This window comes from Prinia subflava, chromosome 4 (assembly GCF_021018805.1).
Source record: "Prinia subflava isolate CZ2003 ecotype Zambia chromosome 4, Cam_Psub_1.2, whole genome shotgun sequence".
In the NCBI taxonomy this organism is placed as follows: Eukaryota; Metazoa; Chordata; class Aves; order Passeriformes; family Cisticolidae; genus Prinia; species Prinia subflava.
This window is the reverse complement of record NC_086250.1, coordinates 47312577-47335000: the sequence shown is the minus strand read 5'-3', so window position 1 is coordinate 47335000 and position 22424 is coordinate 47312577. Positions and strand designations below refer to the sequence as shown.

Genomic DNA, 22424 nt, shown 5'->3' with positions numbered 1-22424 from the left:
CTTACTTCAGGTAAGAGATAGGCCATTGTTACAGCTCCAAAGGAAAACTGGAATTGTGTTTGTAACATTTCAGCACGCTGCAACAACCCTGTGTCCTGATATTCTTTATTAGCTGCTTTATAAATCAGTTGTAGTGTGTGGTCATGTGTGAAATTTTAGAAGTTTTTCTGTTCCTTGGAATATGAGGGTGAATATGTAGAGTCCCAGCATTGAAGAGTGTGAATGTGGTGATTGTTGTCTTTGGGGATATCTTTTTCTCTTACCCAAACAGTAGTTAATTAAACAAACTTTCCTGTTAGCACTAAGATCATGCTTAAAAAGCCAATGATATGTACTTCAAGGGATTACACAGTTAGAAGTTTTGCAGTGACAGATTTTCAGAGAAATAAAGAACATCTCATGACAGTCTGTGCTTTCTGTTCACATGTACTAATACCAGCTACCCAATACGGTGGTTTTTTGCAGCAATGATGACCTTAATATAGCCAGGGGGCCCATTTACACTGGAGCTCTAAGAACACCAATCATTTAATCAAAAATGTATGGATTTTTTTTAATCAGATCCTGGAAAGATCTCACTTATTAGCTTTTAATAGAATCAGTTTAACAAGTGGTAAGGGACAAAGTAAGAGCTTGGCTGTTGTCTAGACAATGTGCATTAATCACTGAGGCTGTGTTAACTTTATTTGTTGCTATAAGATTATTCTGCTGCTATAAAAAAAAAACAACAACACAAAGCCCAAAAGCCCAAAGAAAATAATTACCAGGTGACTGTGTTCAAAAACTCAAGTTATCCCCATGTCCTCTGAAATTCCTACCTTTCCAGTGTAGATGCCATAAGACTGTGTCAATATATGTAGCATGTTACCATCTAGAGATCTTGCCTGGGATTTTTTGGGAGAATTTTGAAAACACCAGCAAACTAGGTAGTGTATTATGAGAAAGGGAATGAAAGATGTTAAGGCTGCTGCCTACATTTGTTCGCTTCAGGATGTGACCCCTGTTCTTGGATTGATGAGTATGCAAAAGAATGCTGCATCATCTGCTCAGAGTCCTGTTCGCTTTGCTTTATGTAGTTTGTGCCTCTGTTTTATGCCAACATACTGCTGTAGAAATACTTAAATCTGTAATATGACCCATAGTTCTTATGCAGCATTCTAAACCATTTTCTTTTTTTCCAAGTAGCAGTACTATTAATAGGAAAACTTCAAGGCAGCACTTCAGTAAAATGGAGTGTGTTAAAATTTTGTTTCATTGATATACACTTCATGTCTGTGTCAATATGATATGAACATCTTATCAGAAATGACTGATGCCTCTGGCCCCGTCTGTGTGGGGAGGGGAGATAAGTTGGCATGCTAATCCTCCTTTTGCTATCACCTTGAACAACCTTGTTTGTAACTGTCGTATTGCCCTCAAATGAGAAGAGATTCTTAAACAGCACAAAGGGAATAGGCTGTTTATCCAAGGCCAGTGAAAGCAAACTGCATTTTTGTGAGCTTTTGATTATATCCTTAATGATTATGTAAACTCCAGACTATACCAAAGGATAAGATTACCCTTCCTTTGTTGTACTCTCAGTCACCTTTTAGTGACATCCACATCATCAATCTTTTTATCCCTTTCTTATTTCAGTTTTATTATTCATTTAATTCAGTGAAAACACTTGCCAAAAGCTGAAATCCACATTAATTAGTCAAAACACTCACTACTTGATGTTCTAAATTTTAAAATTTTTAAAAAACATACTGACAGTTTTTACCCCTTATTCTACAATAATGTAAAAGGATTTTGGTATCGTAAGAGAATGTTTAAAGAGGTATTTTGCAACCTCTATCAGCATCTTCAAACCTGAGAACTGCTCATCTCAAAAAACCCGACTTTAGTCATCACTCTAACTAAAGTTTATGTAACTCACTGTTAACAACAGTAAGGAAGGGCTTGGATACCTCTTGAATCAAGCTAATAATACGTTTTCTCTACCCTGAAGGTTGACTATTGACAACTCAAGATGTCTTTCTTCAGATAGATCCCTATGATCTCTGTTGTACAGGAGCTCAAAGATTCAGTATTATTTTAGGCACAGAAATGAGTTACACTTGACTTTCAGTATCTAGTTTACTTAGAATCAGTACTCCAGACATCAGTACTCTAAATGCAGGAGACTCAAATAAATTCTTTGTTGCTTCTAAGTCATGTTGAACTCTAGACCACAAAGGAGATGGAGATTATATATATGAAGCTGTAGGAGGGGTACTCAGTGCAAGGCTATAGAAGTTGGTAAAAACTTCCAAGGAACCTGGAACCTCTAGCTCACGAAAAACATGTCACATATTGTTTTGAGGGATAGTTCATTAATTTGGAACTTCTGGACAAGCGGCAGAATGTTGCATCGTGGCAGTTACTAACTTTCAGAGGTGGAAGATGAAAGAGACTGTAAAAAACTTGTATTTCCATGATGACCCAGCTGTCTATCTGGACTGCCTCTATGCGGTGCTTGCACATAATCGCAAAATCATGGAATGGTTGAGGCTGAAAGGAAAGTCCAGGAGTCATCTGGTCTAACCACTCCAGAGCTGGTTTCCCAGAATCATGTCCAGATTGTTCTTAAGTATCCCAAGGAGGAAGATTTCCTAACCTCCCTGGGCAACCTGTGCCAGTGCTCAGGAACAATCTGTCAGTAAAGAATTTGTTCCCTGATTCTTAGTGGGAACCTCCTATGCTTCAGTTTATATCCATTGCCTCACTGGGAACCATTGAAAGTTGCTTGACTGTCCTTTTTGCACCCTCTCTTCAGATGTATTCCAATTTATTAATAAATCCCCTCTGAACTTTCTCTTCTCTAAACTAAACAGTCACAGCTGGCAGAGCATCCTATCCAGTCCCTTAATCATGTTCAAATGTGGTGTAACCAGTGCTGAGTAGAGAGGAAAAGGATCACTTCCCTCATCCTGCTGGCAATACTCTCTCTAATGCACCCCAGGGTATCACTGGCCTCCTGTACTGCAAGGGCACAAGGGTTTGTGTTTGGCTTAGTGTCCACCAGGATGCCCAGGTCTACAATGTAAGAGTCTGTTGTTACATTCCATCTTCTTTTCAGACTCTTTCTTCTTTATTCTATTCTGACATCAGAGATGAGAACGAATTAAGTTTGGAAAATGATTGTGAGGAAACTTTAAATCCAGATTTGGAAATAATTCCAAATGGTGCAATGTATCTCAAGTACAAAAGCTGCAGAGATAGGGAGAAAAAAAATTTATGTATGAGCATGAGTGCACATTAGTTGATATTAAGATTTTCTGCTTCTGCATATGGTTTCTTTTTCTATATTTGATTGTTTGATATTTAAGTCTTGTGTCTCTGAATGTCATGGAAATTCAGAGGCTCTATTAATAAATAACCCTGCATAAAGGCAGGGATTTGTTTCTAACATTATCTGTGAGAATTAGCATCATCCAGGGAAAAAAAGTGTATATGGTATTTTTGAGTTGCCTAAAGGATGTGTTTTAACTGTGCCTCAGACATATTTACCTGGTACCAATAGCACAGAATTTCTGGAAGGTGTGAACAATGACTAAAGGCAGAGTTCAGGCTGGACTTTGTTGCACTTTTTCAGCAATGTGAATTATTTATATTAAAATTTTTAATCTGCAATTAGGTGATAGGCTACTCTACCTTTTCCCCTTAAAATAACCTTTTCAGTGTGTTTAATCTTCACTTCATTAATACTGTTCCATGGAAATTATTGCTCCAGATCCCTTCACTTTATCCATGGATGTGTTTTGTCTTGAGGTACTCTTGGATGCTGACTTTTTCCATGCAAACGTGCCTGCTACGTAGGGCAGGGATTTAAGCTGTAGGAACTAGCAGCATTTTTGGTTAAGGGAACAACCCATGGGAACTAGAGGCAATTGATTAGCTCAGGGCTACTTCTGTTACAGTATTTCCACAAAAGCATGATTGCACTTATAGTGGATCACAGCATTAGGGTAGTTCGCTGTTGTTTTCAATTTTCTGTGCCATGTTCACAAAAATATCTAATCATGCACAGTATGAAAACTGTGCTACAGTGAATTACACAAAATCAATGCATATATGTATATATGTGTGTATTATTATATGCCACAGATGCAGGAGAGATGAAGCATCTTGGTTTTTCTGGCTAGCAGACTCTTAAAGGAGTCTTCCATTCTAGTTTAGTCACTTACTGCTCTTGTTTGCTACTCCTTAGAAGCAAAATAAAACAAAGCCAGCCTATTTTTACTTACTTCCTGCGTATTCAAGAGTTAGTCCTAATTTTAGCAGGAAAGTTAAAAAACCTTAAAGAAAACATAAAGGTCACTTTGACAAGAGAGCAGCCACTACTCTTGTACCAATCTTTTATGGATTTGGAATAAAAATACCTCTGTAGATGGCTAACTTGGTATGTACATTTCTGAATGTGGTTGCTTTTTTTTTTTTTTTATTTTTAGTTATGTCATCCTATATATTGATGTATGTATATATATACACAATATATAAGCAGGCTTAATTGTTTCATTGTTTCATACTAGCTCTAAGATACATGGTAATTTGCCCATTCTTGTGAACAAGAATTATTAGTACAGCTGCAATTGGACTTACAAGAAGCACCTTAAAAGAGAAGCCTGAAGTTCCAGAAATTTCAAGCACTTCCCCTCAGAAAATGTGCATAATTTTTTCCAGTTACTTATGGTAAGCAGAAAAATTCCTGTGTGCAGGAATATAGTCAAGTCATATAGAGGCTGTTAGCCTTTTCTTGGCAGTAGTAGCGTAGTAATAAAAGTCTTTCTGCTATGACCCTAGATGTGGAGATATTTTGGAGTGGGAATTGTCAGTGGAGGTTAGCAAAGCAGTCAGACTGGAAAAATGAAGGATGTGCCTCAACTGAATTCTGCTTCTTTGCATGAGAATACTGTCTTGAACTGCCTGCTGTGGAGATCCTCCAGAGACAAGAACACTGAAGCTCTGGCCTGTTCAGTGCGTTGTGATTTGTTGTTCTAGATGGCAAAACAGTTCCTCACTATAGCTATTATACTGACCCATAACGTCATCAGCGTTCCATAACCAAACACAGGAACTTGAGCCTCTTAGGTATCCCATGGGTATTCAAGCTTACTTGTCTTTTGTGTTCTTTCTCTAAGTCTGATTTCAGGTTTTGACCTGAAATCTGTTTTGGATTTGGAAACTCTTCACAGAAACTTACCAGGACCAATGAGAAATTTTAAAATCAGTGAATTGGTATCTCTACAAATATTTCTACAGATCTGTCCTGTTTTTTCTTTGTACCTATTAATATTTTATTTTTTCTAAGTTTTCAGATACCAGCATTCCAGTCATGGAATGGATTTGATTGTAAGGGTACCGAAAAGATCATCTAGTTCCACCAATATTAGTAGCAAATATATTTTATCTCTCTCTCACAATTAATTAATTCTACTCATAGCTCAGTTTTACATATTCATCAACAACAATAGGATAAGCAGCTAGGATTCATCTAGTGGGAAGAAGATGTATGACAGGAATGTTTGACACAACTGTATCTTCCTTGCAAATGTTTTGGCTTTATGGTAGTTTCTGTAAGAGAAGATATTTTCTACAGATTAGGATTGATCTTAAATGCTGGGTATCTTGGTTTAAGACAATTTAAAGAGGTGCACACTCTAGAATGAGTTACCCCACACCTTAGTTTCTACCAATCCTTTTCTGCCAATAAGGAAGAAATGTGAATAAGTATCAGTGAAAAAATAAGTTTACTAACCAGTGGAATGGTGACAGAGAAAAAACCCTAGTATTATTAAAATTAACTAAATAATTATATTGAATTAATTAATAATTAAAAATAATCACTAGACACAAAATTGCTAAATCTCAGGAAACAAGGGGGAATGAAGAGAGACCCAAATTGGCGGGGTACCACCCCCTCCTGAGATGGTGGCCGTCGCCGCTGAGCGTGGAGGGAGACAAAGGGAAAATGGCATCTGAAACTTTCCAAGATGGTGCCTGCCACAGGAATGCAATAATATTTTGGGTTACCCACAACACCAGGGGATCAGGGTTTTGTCCTGGTTTGTAAGAGGTTCTAATTGTTTTAGTAATACTTCTGTTTTGTGCTGGTTTTGGCTGAAGCAGTGATCATTTTCTCTATTGTAGCTGGTAAGGGGCTGTGTTTCAGATTGGTTCTCACGACAGTGCTGGTAACATAGAAATGTTGTAGCTATTGCTGAGCAGAATTTATACCAGGTTAAGTCCTTTTCTGCTTCTCACCCCACCCCACCAATGAGGAGGCTGGGGGTGCACAAGGAGTAGGGAGGGGATACAACCAGGACAGCTGACCCCAACGGAGGGATATCCCAGACCATAAGACATCGTGCTTCCGATTCTCTCCCCGACCCCACTGTGGGGGGGAGTGAGCTGGTGACTGAACTACCGGCTGGGGTTAAACCAGCACTTTTACAAATCATTCATTTTATCTGACTTTTGTAATCCTGAATAATTTGTTGTCATTAATGAGACACTTTAGTTAAATTGCTCTTTAAATACTGGCCGTTCTTGAATTGCAAGAGAATTAACATTTTCATTCAGGCTAGTACAACTATTTTTTGAGGATTTGATGTTTCAGCAAGTGTGTTTCTTTGGCCTGGTGGCCTAGACTGTCGTATTCAGCCTGTGTATGGGAGCTGCTGCGTGTGACTTTACAACAAATTGCATTGGTGAGTAAGTGAAATGAGGCAGATACAATAGGAATGAGTTCCTAAAAAAACCAAAAAAGCCACAAGTGTAGTCTAGCAAGCAAATGCTTCTGAGAATGCTTCTTGGTTTTGTGTTTTGTGTGTAGACAGAGCCTCATTTAATTACATCTTTTGTAAGCCCTCCCAGGAGTGTATTAGAAAGTAGTTGTATTTCATGATGCAGCTCAGTTTCTCTCAGGAAGAGCCATATTCAGTGAAACAAATCAACCTTCTTATCCACTGTTTAAACATTCTTTTTCAAATATCTTCTATTTGCTGTAATTGGACTAAGGGTGCTAGCTTATCTTTGATCTGAGGTTTTATAGATAGGCGTAATTTTTAAGTAGACAAACCAACCCAAGAGGAATCTGTGGTATAAATTATGCCACTCATAACAAATAACTCTCTTACTGTATCTGTTGCAAAAATTGAAAACTGACAGGAGAAGTAACTGGTTTAAATGTGATGATTAAAACACTGGAAGAGATGACTTGTCATGTGGCTGGTGAAGCTTAAACAATTAGCTACATTCAAAAATAAATGCAGTGTTGGAACAGGAGTATGTGGACCAGCCATGACACGTATGCACAGATTTGGGTAACCATGATATATATTGAACACCAGTGGTGTGTATATGTGTATATATAGTTGGTTTGCAGATCATCTCATGAAGAACATGTGGCAGTCACACTGGCTACCAGCAAAAGGCATGTTAGGATTGACACAAAATACAGACTTGCTGCTTGTAAACCTCCAAATGGTATTGAATACATAGCAAGCTAGGAGGTGTTGGAGGAAGGGGAATTTTCTCAAATGCTGTTGTTTCCTTTCCCTTTACCAGTTTCTCCTGCTCCCTTGAGGTTTAATTTCCATCTTCAGGGAAAGATACTGCAAATCTGCTTGTACCCATGCTGTTAGCTCAGTCATTGACTAGGATAATAATCAAGACTGTAATTCAGCTTAAAGGATCTGTAGGTCTGTGTACTGGTAATGCTGTGATGCAAAATGTTTATCTGTGGTGGCAGACTAAGATCAGTGAAGGCTTCAGCTTCTGGTATATTTTTTTTTTAGTTGTAAATAACTGCTGATAAATTCCTAGAAACAGTATTCTGTTTTTAAACTGTCATCTTCCTCTGGCTCCTGGTACATCATGAAAAATAATTTAAAGTTACTTCTTTCTAGCTCATTTAAGAAATGTATGATGCCATCTTTCATTTAAAATACAGGTGCAAATATCTAAAATAATATAGGTCATGTTCATAAAAACTGTAATAAAAACTAATTTCTCAAGGATGTCTTTGGCTAATAAAGAGGTAAAAGAGGATGAGAGCAGGATCTTGATTTAACTGTCTAAGTCTGTTTTGCTTTTCCTCCAATCTCCTTTTCTGCTTTCTCCTTTCCTTGTTAACTGTACAGCTAGCCAAGGGAAATTGGACTCCACTGTGTGAACATTCTTTGAATGCTTTTCTCTTCTTCTTCCGTCACATTGTGAGCCTGGCTAGGGGACAGAAAGATGAGCTTTGATGTACCATCGTAAGATTGTTTTGGGATTTTTTTGTTAGTATTTTTGTTTTGATCTTTATCTGAAATTGGCTGACATTTTTATAATACTCATTCTTCCTTTTCTGACCCCCTTTGCTTATTGCCTTGTATTTTACAGTTAGAAATTTGGGAATTTTTTTTAAGTACATAACATGCAATACAGGACCTGACTTACTGTGGATCAGCTGGTACTGCTAAGTCATGTTGGCACATTTATCATTCAGTTATTCTCTGATTAAGGATATACTTTAAAGCTTTATGGTCTTTCACTAACTTACAATATGTCATACAACATCGCTCTGTATTTCACCTCTAAGTATGAGGGTAACATTTTGTATCTGATCTGGGTTTTACAAAACCACTGAGCCTTTAGCTGTAAATGAAGTCAATTCAGATTCAAGTTCCTACTAAACATCCATTGACAGTGTTCTGGAACGTAATAAACTTGAGGTGGTGAATTATGCGATAAGAATTCTGTTATTGCTCCTCGTTTACTTTGGAAAGCACTGTAACCTATTTTCAAGTAGAGAGCATTTATAAAGATGTCTGAAAGTGGAGCTGTACTGAGAACTATGACTATTTGATGTCATAGTTTTCCACAAGAATATGCCATGTGGTATAAATCTGGCCAGATTTTTTCTGATAGTGTGTTTATAAATCATAGAGCAAGCAATCTGTCTAGACTGGTACCATGTGACTGGTAATATTTTCCTGCTAATACTAAGGAAATAGGGGTCACATATGAAAATAGAACAGTTATCAGCCATGTTCCTTTAAAATGCATCTGTTAAGCCTGCAGATTTGGAACATGTTGTTACTCTGCTAATACATGAGAAGTTACAGTACAGAAATCCCTTGTTGACCTTCTTAAATTAATCTCTCCAGCATTAGTTATTTCCTTATTTTCAGTGGGAAGACAGCTGAGTTTAAATGTGTGCAACATGTTTAAGTGGCAAGATTGGTGCTCATAAAAAAATTATTGTAGTCTAAACTAAAATCGTCGTAATACAAAGAAGAGGTATTTCTGTTTTGGGGTACTGCTGTGTGTATTTGCTGTATCTATGTATATGTAGCTGAGAAAACTGCTGTACAGTAAGATATTAGCTCTAGATTCAACCCTCTGAGATTTTTACTGCTGTTTGAAGCCAAGCTTTCAGATCTTGGGAAGTCTGTCTATTTATTTTATTGGCAAGGCTGTTTACTTTCCTTAGCACTTTTTCCAACCTGTTGGTCTCCACAGAAATCCTTTGAAATGTTATATAAATGCCCATGTTCTGTGTATATAGATATAACATTGCCATTTTTGTCTTGTTATCTTGTTTTCGTCTTGTCATCTTACAAGTCTAACTGCTTGCATTTGCTACCTAGAAATGTTCAAAGATAACCATTTTAATCTGAGCTGTAGCTGCTACTGTCATGTGCTTCTAGTGAAAGAAAAAGCTATCATAAAGCATTGAGCAAGGATTAAGATTTTTTTTGTTGTTGCTGTTTTTGGTTTGCTTTTTTCATTGCCACTGGGTCCTCTGCTTCAAATGCAAATGAGGAAAGTAGATCTGCATAGCCATTACATATCTGTTGCAATCAGTATATTTCTTCATGGAATCACAAGTCTTTGGCTTTTAGTTGTGTTGTGAATCATAATCTGATGATCTGTGAGTATAAGCAGAGCTTGAAAATTTCATATTGTAGTAGATAGTGAATAGGAAGCTTTTAAAAGATATGCCTTTATTTGTGTGGAATGTAAACTAACTTAATTGCAGAATACACTCACAAATATATTTCCCAGTTAACAGGTAAACTATGAAGATAGCTTATGAATGGTATTCTTCTTTGAACCAACATATCTAGCATTTGTTTTAAAGACAAAAACATAGTGAAAAGTGATGTGTATGTAGGTATTACTTTCAAATTGTTGTATAGACTGAAGATAAAGTGGTGAAATTCAGAATCATCTATACTGTCCAAATTTTTACTGACTCGTACCAAGTGCACAGAACCTCTGTTACTGCTGGAATAGGCTTTTTTATTTGTATCCACTTAGGCATGGTGCCTCACATAATGGGATCCTAAAAGTTTAGCTACTTTGGCAATATAATTAATAATTCTTGTTCAGTGTACAGTAGTTCTGTTTGAGAAGCTCACACAGAAGCAAATAGAGCTCTACTTTTTTTTTACTGTATCTTCCGATATTGCAAATTAGCTAAATTCTAAATGAAAGAGCATAATTACTTTGAAACCAGTTGTAAAATGCAAAATACATACTCGTGTCTCTGTAAAAATACACTTACATAAACAGTCTTAATAAAATAAACTCAATTATATTTTTCTCATGGAGACCTAAGATGCAGAAGTTTGCTGTATCATAAAAGGGGAATGAAAAAAATAGCATATTGCTGAGGAAATAACATTTTCATGTACTTTAATGTGTGAGCTCCACTCTGCTGTTTCTTAGGTTCTGCCTTTTATGGTGTCTGATAAAACAGCTGTACAGCTGAAGATTGCACAAAAGTTTTCAAAGAATCACAGTAAGAAAGTCTTAAATATTTACTGGTTCAGCCTGGATAGCTGGCACGTAAAAACATAAAGCGTTATCCAGAAATAGCTCTTAAGAGATGTGCTCTTGAGTGTTACAGCATCTTGGGCTGTGCCAATAAGAGCATTGCCAGTTGCTCATGAGATGTGATCATGATCTGCTCAGCATTGGTCAGACCATGCCAGACTGGGGTCCTTCAGTGCAAGACCTGAGCTGAAGTGAGTTCAGCAGAAGGCCTCAGGTTGTTTGTGGGCAGGAACTCCTGCACTGGGAGGTCAGGTTGAGGCAGTGGAACTTGTTCAGACTAGAGAAAGAACTGGTTTTGAGGGGAGCTAAATCACAGAATAATCACAGATGAGTAGAATGTTTTGGGTCAGAAGGGACCTTTAAAGGTCACCTGGTTTAGGCCCTCTGCAACAAGCTGAGACATCGTCACAGAATCATTAAGGTTGGAAAAGTCCTCCAAGATCATAGAGTCGTGGAGTCTTGCTGGTCAGAAAGAATCCTGTCCATCCTGACTGAATATTTCTGTGGTGGGGCATCTAATACCTCACTGGTACACCTGTTCCAGTATTTTACCACTGTCATTGTAAAAACATTCTTTCTTCTTTCTTGTCTGAATCAATCCTCTTTTAGTTTATAACCATTGTCCCTTGGCCTGTGGCAACAGTCCTTGGTAAAAAAGTTTGTCCCCATTTACCTACAAGAAGATCAGAAACATCAATGGTGTATGGTGGGACCGTGAGAGACAAGGGGTACAGATGGAAACAAGAGAGTGTGCATCTGGATGTAAAGTAAAAGTTGAGGACATCAGACTCTGGAATGGGTTTTTCAGAGAGCTTTTTGGTTTCCATAGCTGAAGGTTTTCATGACCCAACTGACTAGAGTTCTGAGCAAGCTAATCTGACCTCATAGCTGACCCCACTTTGAGCAGGAGTTGGGCTGTAGAGGCCCTTTGAGGTCCCTTTTAATGTGACTGACTGATTCTGTGAATGATCGATGCAGATTTTCTACAAGGCAAATGCTGGTGCAATAAAGATTTAATTACTCTCTATCGAGATGGATCTTATCCAACATATTTCTAGTGATTTTCCAGCTACATTTTGAAAAGCTATGCTCGATATAGAGCAGTGGTAAACCATGTTTAGCTTCTGGAATAGGCGGAAGATGCAGATAGATACAGCTGAGAAAAAAAAAAAACAAAAACCAATGAGTTAAACTAGTATTTAAGAAATTTTATTTCTGATTGGAGCATTACAGGACATCTAGACTAATGTGTCTGGCCAGCTGGGGATAAGAGGGTGAAGGGAAATAACATTTACTTGCCCTTCCCATCTTCCACATCTCTCACATGTGAAATATGGTTGCTGCACTTCTTATAAGGCTGTGTCTTACAGAAAATTATCCATAGCATGCAAGGCTGACTTTTTCATAATACTGCCATGCATGAATTGCCAGGTTTGGTTAGAGTTTCCTACTATTCCTATTCCTAATGGAAATATTAAAAAAAAAAAATTCTCTTCCACTGTGGTCTTGTGCCCTCTTCTATTTGGAAATAAGAATTATCTGGATCTCCCTATTAGTAGTATTAATACTTGTATCAACTGCAGCATTTAACACCCCACAGTAGATTGCAAAACAGGATTTCAAAAATGAAATTTGCCCTGCTGGAACTTTTAAGACTCTTACCAAACTGCTAAAATCCATGTACTGTAGTGAGAGGTTTTAATGGACTTATGTAAGAAAAACGTCTCCTATGATCACCATCCTACATATGAAAAAGAATATTGGTTGGCTACAAACATGGCAATATTGACATTTGTTTAGCAAGAATCAATACCAACTTACTACACATCTAATTTTAGTTCTAGGATGAATGGATTTTATTGCTTGTGTTTCTCTGTGTACTAGGATGTACAATATCATTCTTCCAAATGACAATCAATCTTCTATTTTGTATTGAGTTTTTAGTAATTTTCTTAGGTGATTGAGTTTGTCAACACCCTTCACTAGTGACTCCTTTTTTTCATTTATATATCTGAGACTTTCAGAAATAAATTATTTCATTCGTTTTTATTTTGAGGAAGGTTGCATCTGGAAATAAGATCAAAATGAGATCTACTTTTGCTGTAGTGCTGTTCAACATATCTGTCATATTTGTTTTCTTACAGTGAAAGATTTTTTTTAAGACTGAATAGAAATGGTTTGCCAAAGTGTCCAGAAAAGCCTGAAAGACACTGTTCTCTCTTTGTGGTGAGTTCTTCCTAGTCTCAATCTTTTTTTGTGCTGGATGTTGAGAATAGAAATTGGATTAAATTGTTGTTGTGTGGTTGACTCGGAGCTGCTCCTTAAGCTTGTATATTGGTATGAATATCAACTCAAATAAAAACTCCTTACTGGTTTGAGGGGCTGAAGGGTGTGGGTGAACCCCTAATCTGAATGTTTCATGGCAGTATGGGGATACTCATTGAACTGTCGTGTAGGCATCTGTACCAGTCATTCTCTCTGCAACAACGACCAGTTATGTTTTCTCCTTGTACTTTTTACACCCAAACAGTTGTTTGTGCTGCGCTCTCTGTACTTTCTGTACTTCCAGAATATTTGGAATTGCACAAATGCATCACTACCGTTCAAGGCACACAGCAAGTCTCTTGTGCCCTCCTGCTGATTTTGCTACAATACAGCAAATTCTAACCGGGATATTTTAGGACACTCATTTTGAGTGCATGAGTCCCAATTTAAAGTGTTGAAGGGATTTGTTAATGCTGTATAAATGAACTCACTGTTCATTTATCACTTTTACTGGCAGTGAAAGCAGTGTGTACAGGTCTCTTTAAATGTCACATTTTAATCTTAAAGGAGTCGCAAATAATGAGGTTCTGATCTTGTGCAGGATTTGGGTAGCAGTGAACTCAGGAAGGACATCTATATCACTGTGCACATTATCCGAATAGGTAGGTATAATCTTATATTTGTTGAACATATGGCAGTAAATAAAAGAAAACTGCTTGGGGCTAGCTTTTGGATTTGTTATAATAGCTAGATTCTTGAACAAACTTTTGGAAAAGAAAATGCCTGGGTTTTGTTCGAAAAATTGCTTGGATTTCTCAGCATTGTTTTGTTATTTATCAAGTATACTGCTGAGTTTAGATGCAGTGTACTTTGTTGCTATCACAAAACAAAACGAAAATGTCAAAGATGAGTTGTGTTAAGATGATGGAATTGTCATAGGAGAGTCCATTTTTGTTCTGAAGTGTAATTTCAAACATCCTTTCAACATAGAATAGCTTGTCCAGACATTCAGTGTACCTCGTTTGTATATAATATCTGATTGATATCTGATGTTCAGATGAATTTAGTCTTCTCCCTGGTCCCTTTAAAAAGGGGGAGAGGTGGAAAAAAAAGGACAATATTTCATAAAAATTTTAGTCTCTGATGCTACAGACAGATATCAAGTCTGCTAGAAAAAAAGTGGAGGAGAAGAAAAGCGTACATTTATATTAGGTACTTATTTTAAGAAGTCCTCTGGGCTGTGCTGATGTGAAACAATAATCTTTGGGTCTGCTTCTGACCTCCTAGATATATTGTTTTCTTTGTAAGCTGCCTCTGGTTGCATCAGTGCAGTTCTAACTTTTCTTCCTATTTTTGAAGGACATTTTGGTTTGAAGCATAGTTGCTGTAATTTGTGCTGAGTTCAGAAACAATTTGTTACAAAGTAAACTTTATTTTACAGCTGTGAGAAATATTTTTCCTTGCTTTTTTATGCTGGTTTGATATTTCATCAAAATACTGTGTTTTGGTTTTTTTTGGCAAGGTTTTAGAAAAGATATGGTAAATTGTGATGTAAGTACAGTTAAAAGAATAAATGTTTTAAAAATATTTAAGACTAGAATTTTTCCAGTTGTATAATTTTCAAATATAGTCACAGCCAAGTTCATATGTGAACTACTGAAATATTAAAAACTTAAAACAACATTTATCTGCTTTGTGGTGTGAAAATGAGCAATTACTCTTCAAGCTGCTGTGATGCATAGGGCTATTTGGAGGAGATATTGCCCTGCAGCAACTACAGCCATAGGGGTTTTTTTATTGTCAGAAATTAAGGCTTAGTGGGAAAGATACGTAACTGCTAGTGCACAATTGAATAAAATGGCTAGAAAGTGAGCAGTTTCAAATGCTAGGAACACAGTGAGAAGATTGATAAATTGTATTTAAATCAAATAGAAAAGTCTAGAAAAATATTTTGTTTCAAATCTCTTTCCCTTGACTGCCTTCTTTCTTTCCTTACCATAAATTGTTTTTCTGCCTTTTGTCATCTTTTCTCCCTGTGTTTCATCTCTTCTTTATTTTTCTGCAACTGGTCAGTTATATCCTTGCTTTCCAGTTGCCTCTAAGGAAACAGCACTTGATTACCAAATTGTAATGGTTCAATCACAACACCTCTCACATAGATGATAGGTAGCAACAGCCACAGTAAAATATTTCTTACCAGACTGTGAATGTGGAACACTCTGTCAGGTCTGAACTCCAAATTTAATTTGATAGTGTTGTGAGGATTGTGTGGCTGGGTATGTGACTGTGACAGTAATTGGTGTTTGTTGAGTGAGGGAATGAGCAGGACCCTGGTCTGAGACCTTTCCAGATCACCACATACTTAGTGGACTTGCTGTATCACTTGCTCTACCTGAATGCAGTATAAAGATGGACCAGGTTCCCAGTGAGAGTCTCCTTGGCACTGTCTGAGCTGCATTGCTTGCTGCCTCCCTTCTGTGGTTTGGGGAGACACAGTTCCATGGATTATGCATCAAATATGTGTTTTCTTTGGCAGGACGAATGGGAGCCGGAGAAAAGAAAAATGCCTGCAATGTACAATATAGACGGCCCTTTGGCTGTGCAGTCCTCAGTATTGCAGATTTGCTGGCAGGAGATTCAAAGGATGACCTTGTCTTAAAAGTCTACATGTAAGAAATGTTTTTTTCTTAAATTTTGAAAGTACCTTCAAGTCATTTTGCATCAGAATCAGTAGTGTTAAATGCAGTGTGAGTAAATAGCTCTAGCTCCTCTCTTTTCTGGAAATGCACAGTAGCTGGGTTTTTTGACTTTTTTTTTGTCATAGTGTGGAAATTTTGGCTAGTTCTGCTGGTGTGTTTATAAAGTGGGATAGTATTAAAGAAAAAGGCTACATCCTTTTAGGTATTTGTGTATGTATTGGCATTTTCTACATTATTCTGGAGCTCTCTTATTATGGCAACGTAAGTTGCTTTTAGGACTTAAGTGCCTTGTGCTGCCAAGGCATCTAGTGGAAGTACTTTGTAGCTACAGAAAAAAGAGCAGGCAGAGTATCATCTTGTGAAATGAAGCAACTATATAATGGGAATGACAAATATATAGAGGGCAGTTAGTGCTGAAGAATGAAAAATCAAAAGTAGGTTTAAAAATGAGTGCTTGATTAGATAGTGGGTTTTGGCTAATAGCAATTGGAAGAAGGTTCAATTCTCTGGTAGGATCTCAGTGCATCTCCTGCTGATCTTGGACATTATAGTAAGAACTATTTTGTGGAGTGGTCTAGTCTAACTACATACCTGGGACATGTATTGTCATGTATGAGAAAGTTCTGCCCTTCCCTGGGGTAGCACTCCAGTCTTGAAGGCATGGGTGTCTTTCCTCTGTCTCCATCTGTGGTGAATTAGAACTGCTGAAATCAGTGCTGCAGAAGAGCAGCTTAGTGTAACAATGAGCAGGTGGGCGGACTCTTATTTAGATTCCCAGAATATTAAGGTCAGATAAATGTTCAAAATTGTTAGGTTTGTCTACCTGTTATATTTTAGGTTTTTAAAAAAATTGTCTGTTTGTTTTAAGATAACAAAACCAATGGAAGCAGAATTATAACGAGAAATCAGATTTAATGCTAAGGCTAACTCATGTCTAAACTTTGAAAAGTGATCTTTAGAACATAGTCAGGTTTTCCTTATACAAAATGAGCTATTTTCTAAATGTACACTGAAATGTAATTTGCTCTTTCATTGACTACCTCTTGAAGATAACCTTTTAAATTAACTTTGAAGTGTATTGATGCCTAAAGAAGCTACCTGGAACAGAGGCTAGGCAGAGTTAAAGGAATAAAGTAGGTGTTTATTAAAAGGCCTTTAAAGGATACACCTTGGGAAGTACAAGAGCCTGGCTGTGGCTCTTCCCAAGATGGATGATGGGTCATGAGTTTTCTCACTTTTGTGAGTTTTGGTCCATTTACATATTGGGGTTAATGGTCCAATTACAGCTTCAGGTTATGAAGTCCCATCCTCCCAGTCTGCTGCTGTTATTTATGCTTTTGGGCCTGAGGCTGTAATGGTGTCCTTGGTTCTCAGGCTGGAAAAGGATTGTTTTGTCTAATTAAACTGTGAGGAGAACTTGCTAACACTTTATCTGAAGTTCAGAGAGTCACACACTAAGGCAGTACAGAATCTGGAAAATATGAAAACTAAAACTTTAAGCATTATTATAGCACTGATTTTTCTGTTTACTATGACCAGCTCTGAGTCCTGTGTCTTCTTGGGAGTGTCACAAGATAGATTTCTGTGTGGATTAGCCCTGAAGGATAAATCTATACAGAAATTAACTTGGTCATGGCTGAGTTCCTCAGCATAATTATTCCTATCTTTCTACTATCCTTTGCCACACAAAGCAAGTGTTTCATGGTGCCTTTCTTGAATGGTAAGGGCTCTCTTTCCATCAGGACAGGCAGTTTCATGGGGCTTTGTTAGCTCCTATTGTGTTATTTGTTTCATGAGCTAAAGAGGAGTTTTGTGAAGTTGGTCTGATAAACTTGTATTCCATTTCAGAATTAAGAAAGTTATATTTTTTCTAGGTGCAACACAGAGAGTGACTGGTATCAGATCCATGAAAATATCATCAAAAAGCTGAACGCACGTTATAACTTGACTGGCTCCAATGCAGGTGAGTAATTTGCCACCTTTCTATTTGCATTCTTAGGGGTTTCTTAGTTTGGAAATAAAGTAGCACTATTGTAGAAAGACCAACATCTATGAAAGAAACAGTTTTGCACACAGAGAAAAATAGATGAAAATGTACAATACTCCTCTTCATGTGTCCCTTTAAAAATAAAAAATTGCTACATTTTCTTCAAGGAACTATACAATATGTACTTTTATTCTGTGCTGAGGAGCTACAGTTTGCTGGAGTTTTGTTCTGTTCTGGAGCTGATCCAATTTGGTCCATTTTGCTTGACATATCTCCTTCACATTTTCATTGGGAGCATAAAATTTGCCATAGATATTACTGTCGTGATTTAGGAATGGTATTCCCTGGTTTAGTACACTAGAAAGAAAACACAAGCCATTCTCCTGCCCCTTCTGGGTGGGATGTAGGAAAGGCAGAGATCCTGAGGTGATATAAAGACAATGTACTGCAAAGAGCAATGAGATAAGAAAAAGAAACAGCAGCAATATTATTAACAAAGTGTACAAAAGAGGGTGATTCACATGCAAATGCTCACTGAGGACTTGGGCAACAATGAAAAATCATGGATGAGTTCCCCTGCCTCCAGGCTCTCTCTTGACCTAAAGCCTCACCTCTCCTTCCTGGAAGCCAGAGTTCCTTACTTCCACACCATCAATGATGTAGCTGGTATAGAATAGCAACCTAGACATGCCCACACCTCACCCCTCATGCCCAAGACCAGAACAATGATATATTACACTTTGGAAAAGAAGAATTTACAGTCTGCATTCTTACTGGTAGCTTTGCATTCCAGCTGAGCAAGATGCAGAGTTGTAATTTAGTAACTTACCAATAGTCCTCCACGGTCAGCTGCATGTTCCTGGAACTGTCTGAAATAAATTCGTGTGTGAGACATAAGGAATGGGACACAACTGACCTTTGTTATTATGAGGTGGTGGTTTCACTCACAGGAGATGTTGTATTTGCATTTTTTGTTTTCTTTTTTTTGAATATCATCTTGCTAACTTTTTTCTGAATTCGGTCATTCAAACGGGGGGTGGGGGTGTCAAACTTGAAATGAAACCTGAAATCAAGGTTTATGAGTCTATCGTCCCTGTATTCAAATGTCTGTTTTTCCTGTGAAATGTCAACTAGTTGAAATATGATCTTAGAAAAATCTCATTTTTGAGGTTCCAGTATATTGTATTTGTAATGCCTTTCAGGTAGTAGATTTCATGCTTCTTTAACTAACTATACTGCACATTGCAGGCTTTTTAAACTCGATTTCAAACGTAATGTTTATCTTGAAAATGTATATTTAACCATCTTTAGTGGATAACCAAGAAGCACATAAAAGCTCATTTATCAAGACTGAAGTTATATATTTAACCATTTTTAATTTGATTATTTTTTCATATAGAATCTAGCCACATGTATACATACATTTAAGCTTTAGAATATCATGGATCTTATTAAGCAATAAGTATAAAAATCATGTATTGAAAACAGAAGGGTACATTACTGAGAAAGTTTAATGTTTGGCTTCTTAAATATGTTAATTATATTCATCAAGAAAAAACTTATTCTTAGTAGTTCTAACTGTCCATGCAATATTTGTTTTTTCTGTGATACATTGCTAATCCAGTTCTTGAGATAAGAGTTCACAGTTAAGCATGCAGTTCTTAAGAGACATTGGATAAATTTGAATAGTCTTAATTATGTGAATATTGACATGAAAGATGTGGCATATGAATTTTTTTACATGTTTCAGGGGCTGGAAACTAAAGGTAGCAAATGGAAGATTAGTCACATTTTGAAAAGGATTGTCAGGGTAAGGGAGGCAAAGAGAGAAGAGCAGCACAGAATTCCAGTAGTGGTTGTAAAGGTTGGAGAGAGAAAGAGAAGTGAGCAGTAGTGCCACTTGGAGTACCAAGAAAGTGAAAGATAAGCTATGGAAGGTTATTTATATCACACACATTAAATTTATTCTCCTGTGACTCCTTAGCAGCCTGAAAAAGCATTTGCAAGGTTTTAGCAATATGTTCAGATACTTCTGCTGACACCTCATGGAAAATATTGTTGTTACACTACTTTCTATTTTTCATTTGCTGTCTTTTTCTGTGGTAGAGCTCTATGGCTGGTTTTGAAGCCTCATTAGCTTTGGCTGCCACCCTGTTGTTGTCAAAAAAAGGAAAACACCTTGCATTACAGGAGAGAGAGGTCTTTTCTCTCCCTTAGGAACTGTTGTAGGTATGAGCCAGATGCAGAAAAACTTGATTTTTTGGTTTATATCACACTTGCCCTTTTCAAATCACCTTGAATACTTAGAAAAGACTTAGAAAGGAAACACATTAAAAACAACAGCAAAAATACTTCAGACTATTGTCTACTCTCTAAACCAATTCCCTCTTCATATTCTTGTACAGTTTCTTTCAAGTCAGGAGATTTTACGCACTTAAGTTCCCACAAATTGTTGTGTTCCCCCTGCTGAAATAGTTTATCAGTTCATAATATTCTTCAGGAAAGAAAAATCTTCCAGTTTTTGTGGCATCTAAAAAGGAGCTCAAAATGTGCTTTGAGTGTCTTGCATGTAAAATACATAGTGATAGACTATAGCATTTTTATTTGCCGCTCAACTTCCCCCACTGCCTAAAACCTACTTTTTCTGCTTCAACTCATCACATTCTTAAGTGCAGAATCCTCTTGCAACTTATTTTCAACTTCTGTCTAAAAAGGATGAAATAAAGGCAAGTGACTGCCACTTGTTTATAAGGCCCAAAACCAAGCCAGAGGACAGATGTTCATCCCCTTTTCTCTTCTCAGTGGTACAGGAATGGAAGGAAGGACATACTCTCATGGAAAATTTAGTATTCTTTGCTGAAGTGGAAACTGGAATGTGTTTTCTGTGTGAATTTCTATAGCAGGTAGTGGATGTAATTCCCATTCACCACTGGTCTTTGCAGCTGGTGAGAGATATGTTACTGGAAAACACCTGGTTGCCTAGTGTAGGAGATCAAACCCTTATTGAAGGCCAAATTGTATGAATTTTGCTGCATTTAGTAGCAATGTTATTTCTTAAATTGAATTTCTGGTACTTGTGGAATGTCATTATTACACAAACCGGTAATATATGGAGCAGAGCTGGCTGTAAAATCTACTTCTTGTATTGTTTTTTTAATTAGAAGCTGGTTACTTTCTTTTAAAATGCAAAAAGCAGTGGAAAAACTAATGTTCTTGCATAGACCTCACACTTAATTGCATCAATTTTATGAGGAAAATAGCACATTTCTATTTTTGTATCTGTAGAACCAGAGATCTGATTTGGAAAAGGATTTTCAGTCAGTCTTGCATGTCCCAGATGAGCATGCTAATTGCTTGGCTTCTCCAACTTCCCTGCAGCAACTATTCAACTTGGTATATGATCTGAAAATATTCATGATATCATGGGGAAAGTGAAAGTGGCTCTGAAGCCTTCTGAGTAACACATAATTTTCTTAAGTGTGATCTATCTATATTCATATCCTCTTACCAAATCCTACAGACCAGAGATTTAAGGCTGGATCTCATGATATATATGAATGTTCTCCCCAGTGAGTTACCTGATAAAAATCATATTTAAATATTGATGAAATGCACTACAGATATCTCTTTCTTCACATTCCTATGAAAAGAAGGACTGAATGACTTACTTTTAAGGGGATGTAATACATTCTGTTTTGCTCTGCTTTTTCCTGTAGGTTCCTAATAGTCTCAAGTGTAAGCTTTTCTGTAAATGCCAGTTAGGATTTCCTTATAACAAGTCTTGAAAAGTTGCATGTCCCTGATGCAGTAATTCCTGGGAGCTGAGAAAGGGATACATGTGCTTTTCAGTTGTGACAGCAAAGGAGGTAAAAATCCTTTCATGTCCTATAGAGATTAAATTACTCAGGTAAGAAATTTTAAACATATCTAGCTGCTCTGTAGCCTTGACCTCATGTGGAGTCCATGAAAATAACTAATGTAATGGGAAAATCTCTTTCCCTGTGCCATTATCTTGCAATGTTCTGATAAACTAGACAGGAGTGATGTAACCTAATTGCATTTTTACTGAATGCAGTGTGGTGTATTCAGTGGTAGCAATGCCAGACTTACTTTGCAACTCCACTGGAAACACCGTTGTTAATTCTACGTTAACTTTATTGATGTGAGTGCTTGAAACTAGAATCCCCTGATTGAAGCATGGAGGACTTGAACCCCATGTGTTGATCAGTGTTTGCTAACAATACCAACATGAGGAAAGACAATCTGTCATCTTAAGGAGGAAGGGTATTCATCAGATCATACAGTGTTAGGCTGGAAGGGTCCTCAGCAAGTTGTATGGTCCAACACCAGCAGAAAGAGGAACCTACCTCAAAGGAGCTCAAACTTTTTTGAAGTTCAGTGAGGTTGCTCATTCAAAGGCAAATAATCTTAATTTTAATTCAACTAATCCAAAGTTTCATAGAAGATCCCTTGGTTTAGGGAACTATTTTTACCTCATATGTAGGGCATTTTTTCCACAGTTTACCTGTCAATTGCCACTAAGTCTCAGTCTGGCTCAGTGGCCATGTGAGGCTTGGTCAGAAAAGACCTGGGGTAGACCAGCCCCACTGCATGAGCTCATC

General features: G+C 37.2%; 1 protein-coding gene across 3 annotated transcripts in view; it reads left to right on the top strand.

Annotated features, from left to right (window-relative positions):
- The window catches only part of DOCK4 (dedicator of cytokinesis 4), a 231122-nt gene that overhangs the window by 99473 nt on the left and 109225 nt on the right, over positions 1-22424 (top strand). For 2 of the 3 annotated variants that reach the window (XM_063396688.1, XM_063396687.1), the window contains exons 9-12: positions 12996-13077; positions 13718-13778; positions 15653-15785; positions 17690-17778. In XM_063396688.1, coding sequence (XP_063252758.1) covers positions 12996-13077; positions 13718-13778; positions 15653-15785; positions 17690-17778 — 365 coding nt within the window. The remainder of the gene's footprint in view (positions 1-12995; positions 13078-13717; positions 13779-15652; positions 15786-17689; positions 17779-22424) is intronic. The other variant, XM_063396689.1, reaches the window with a different exon arrangement.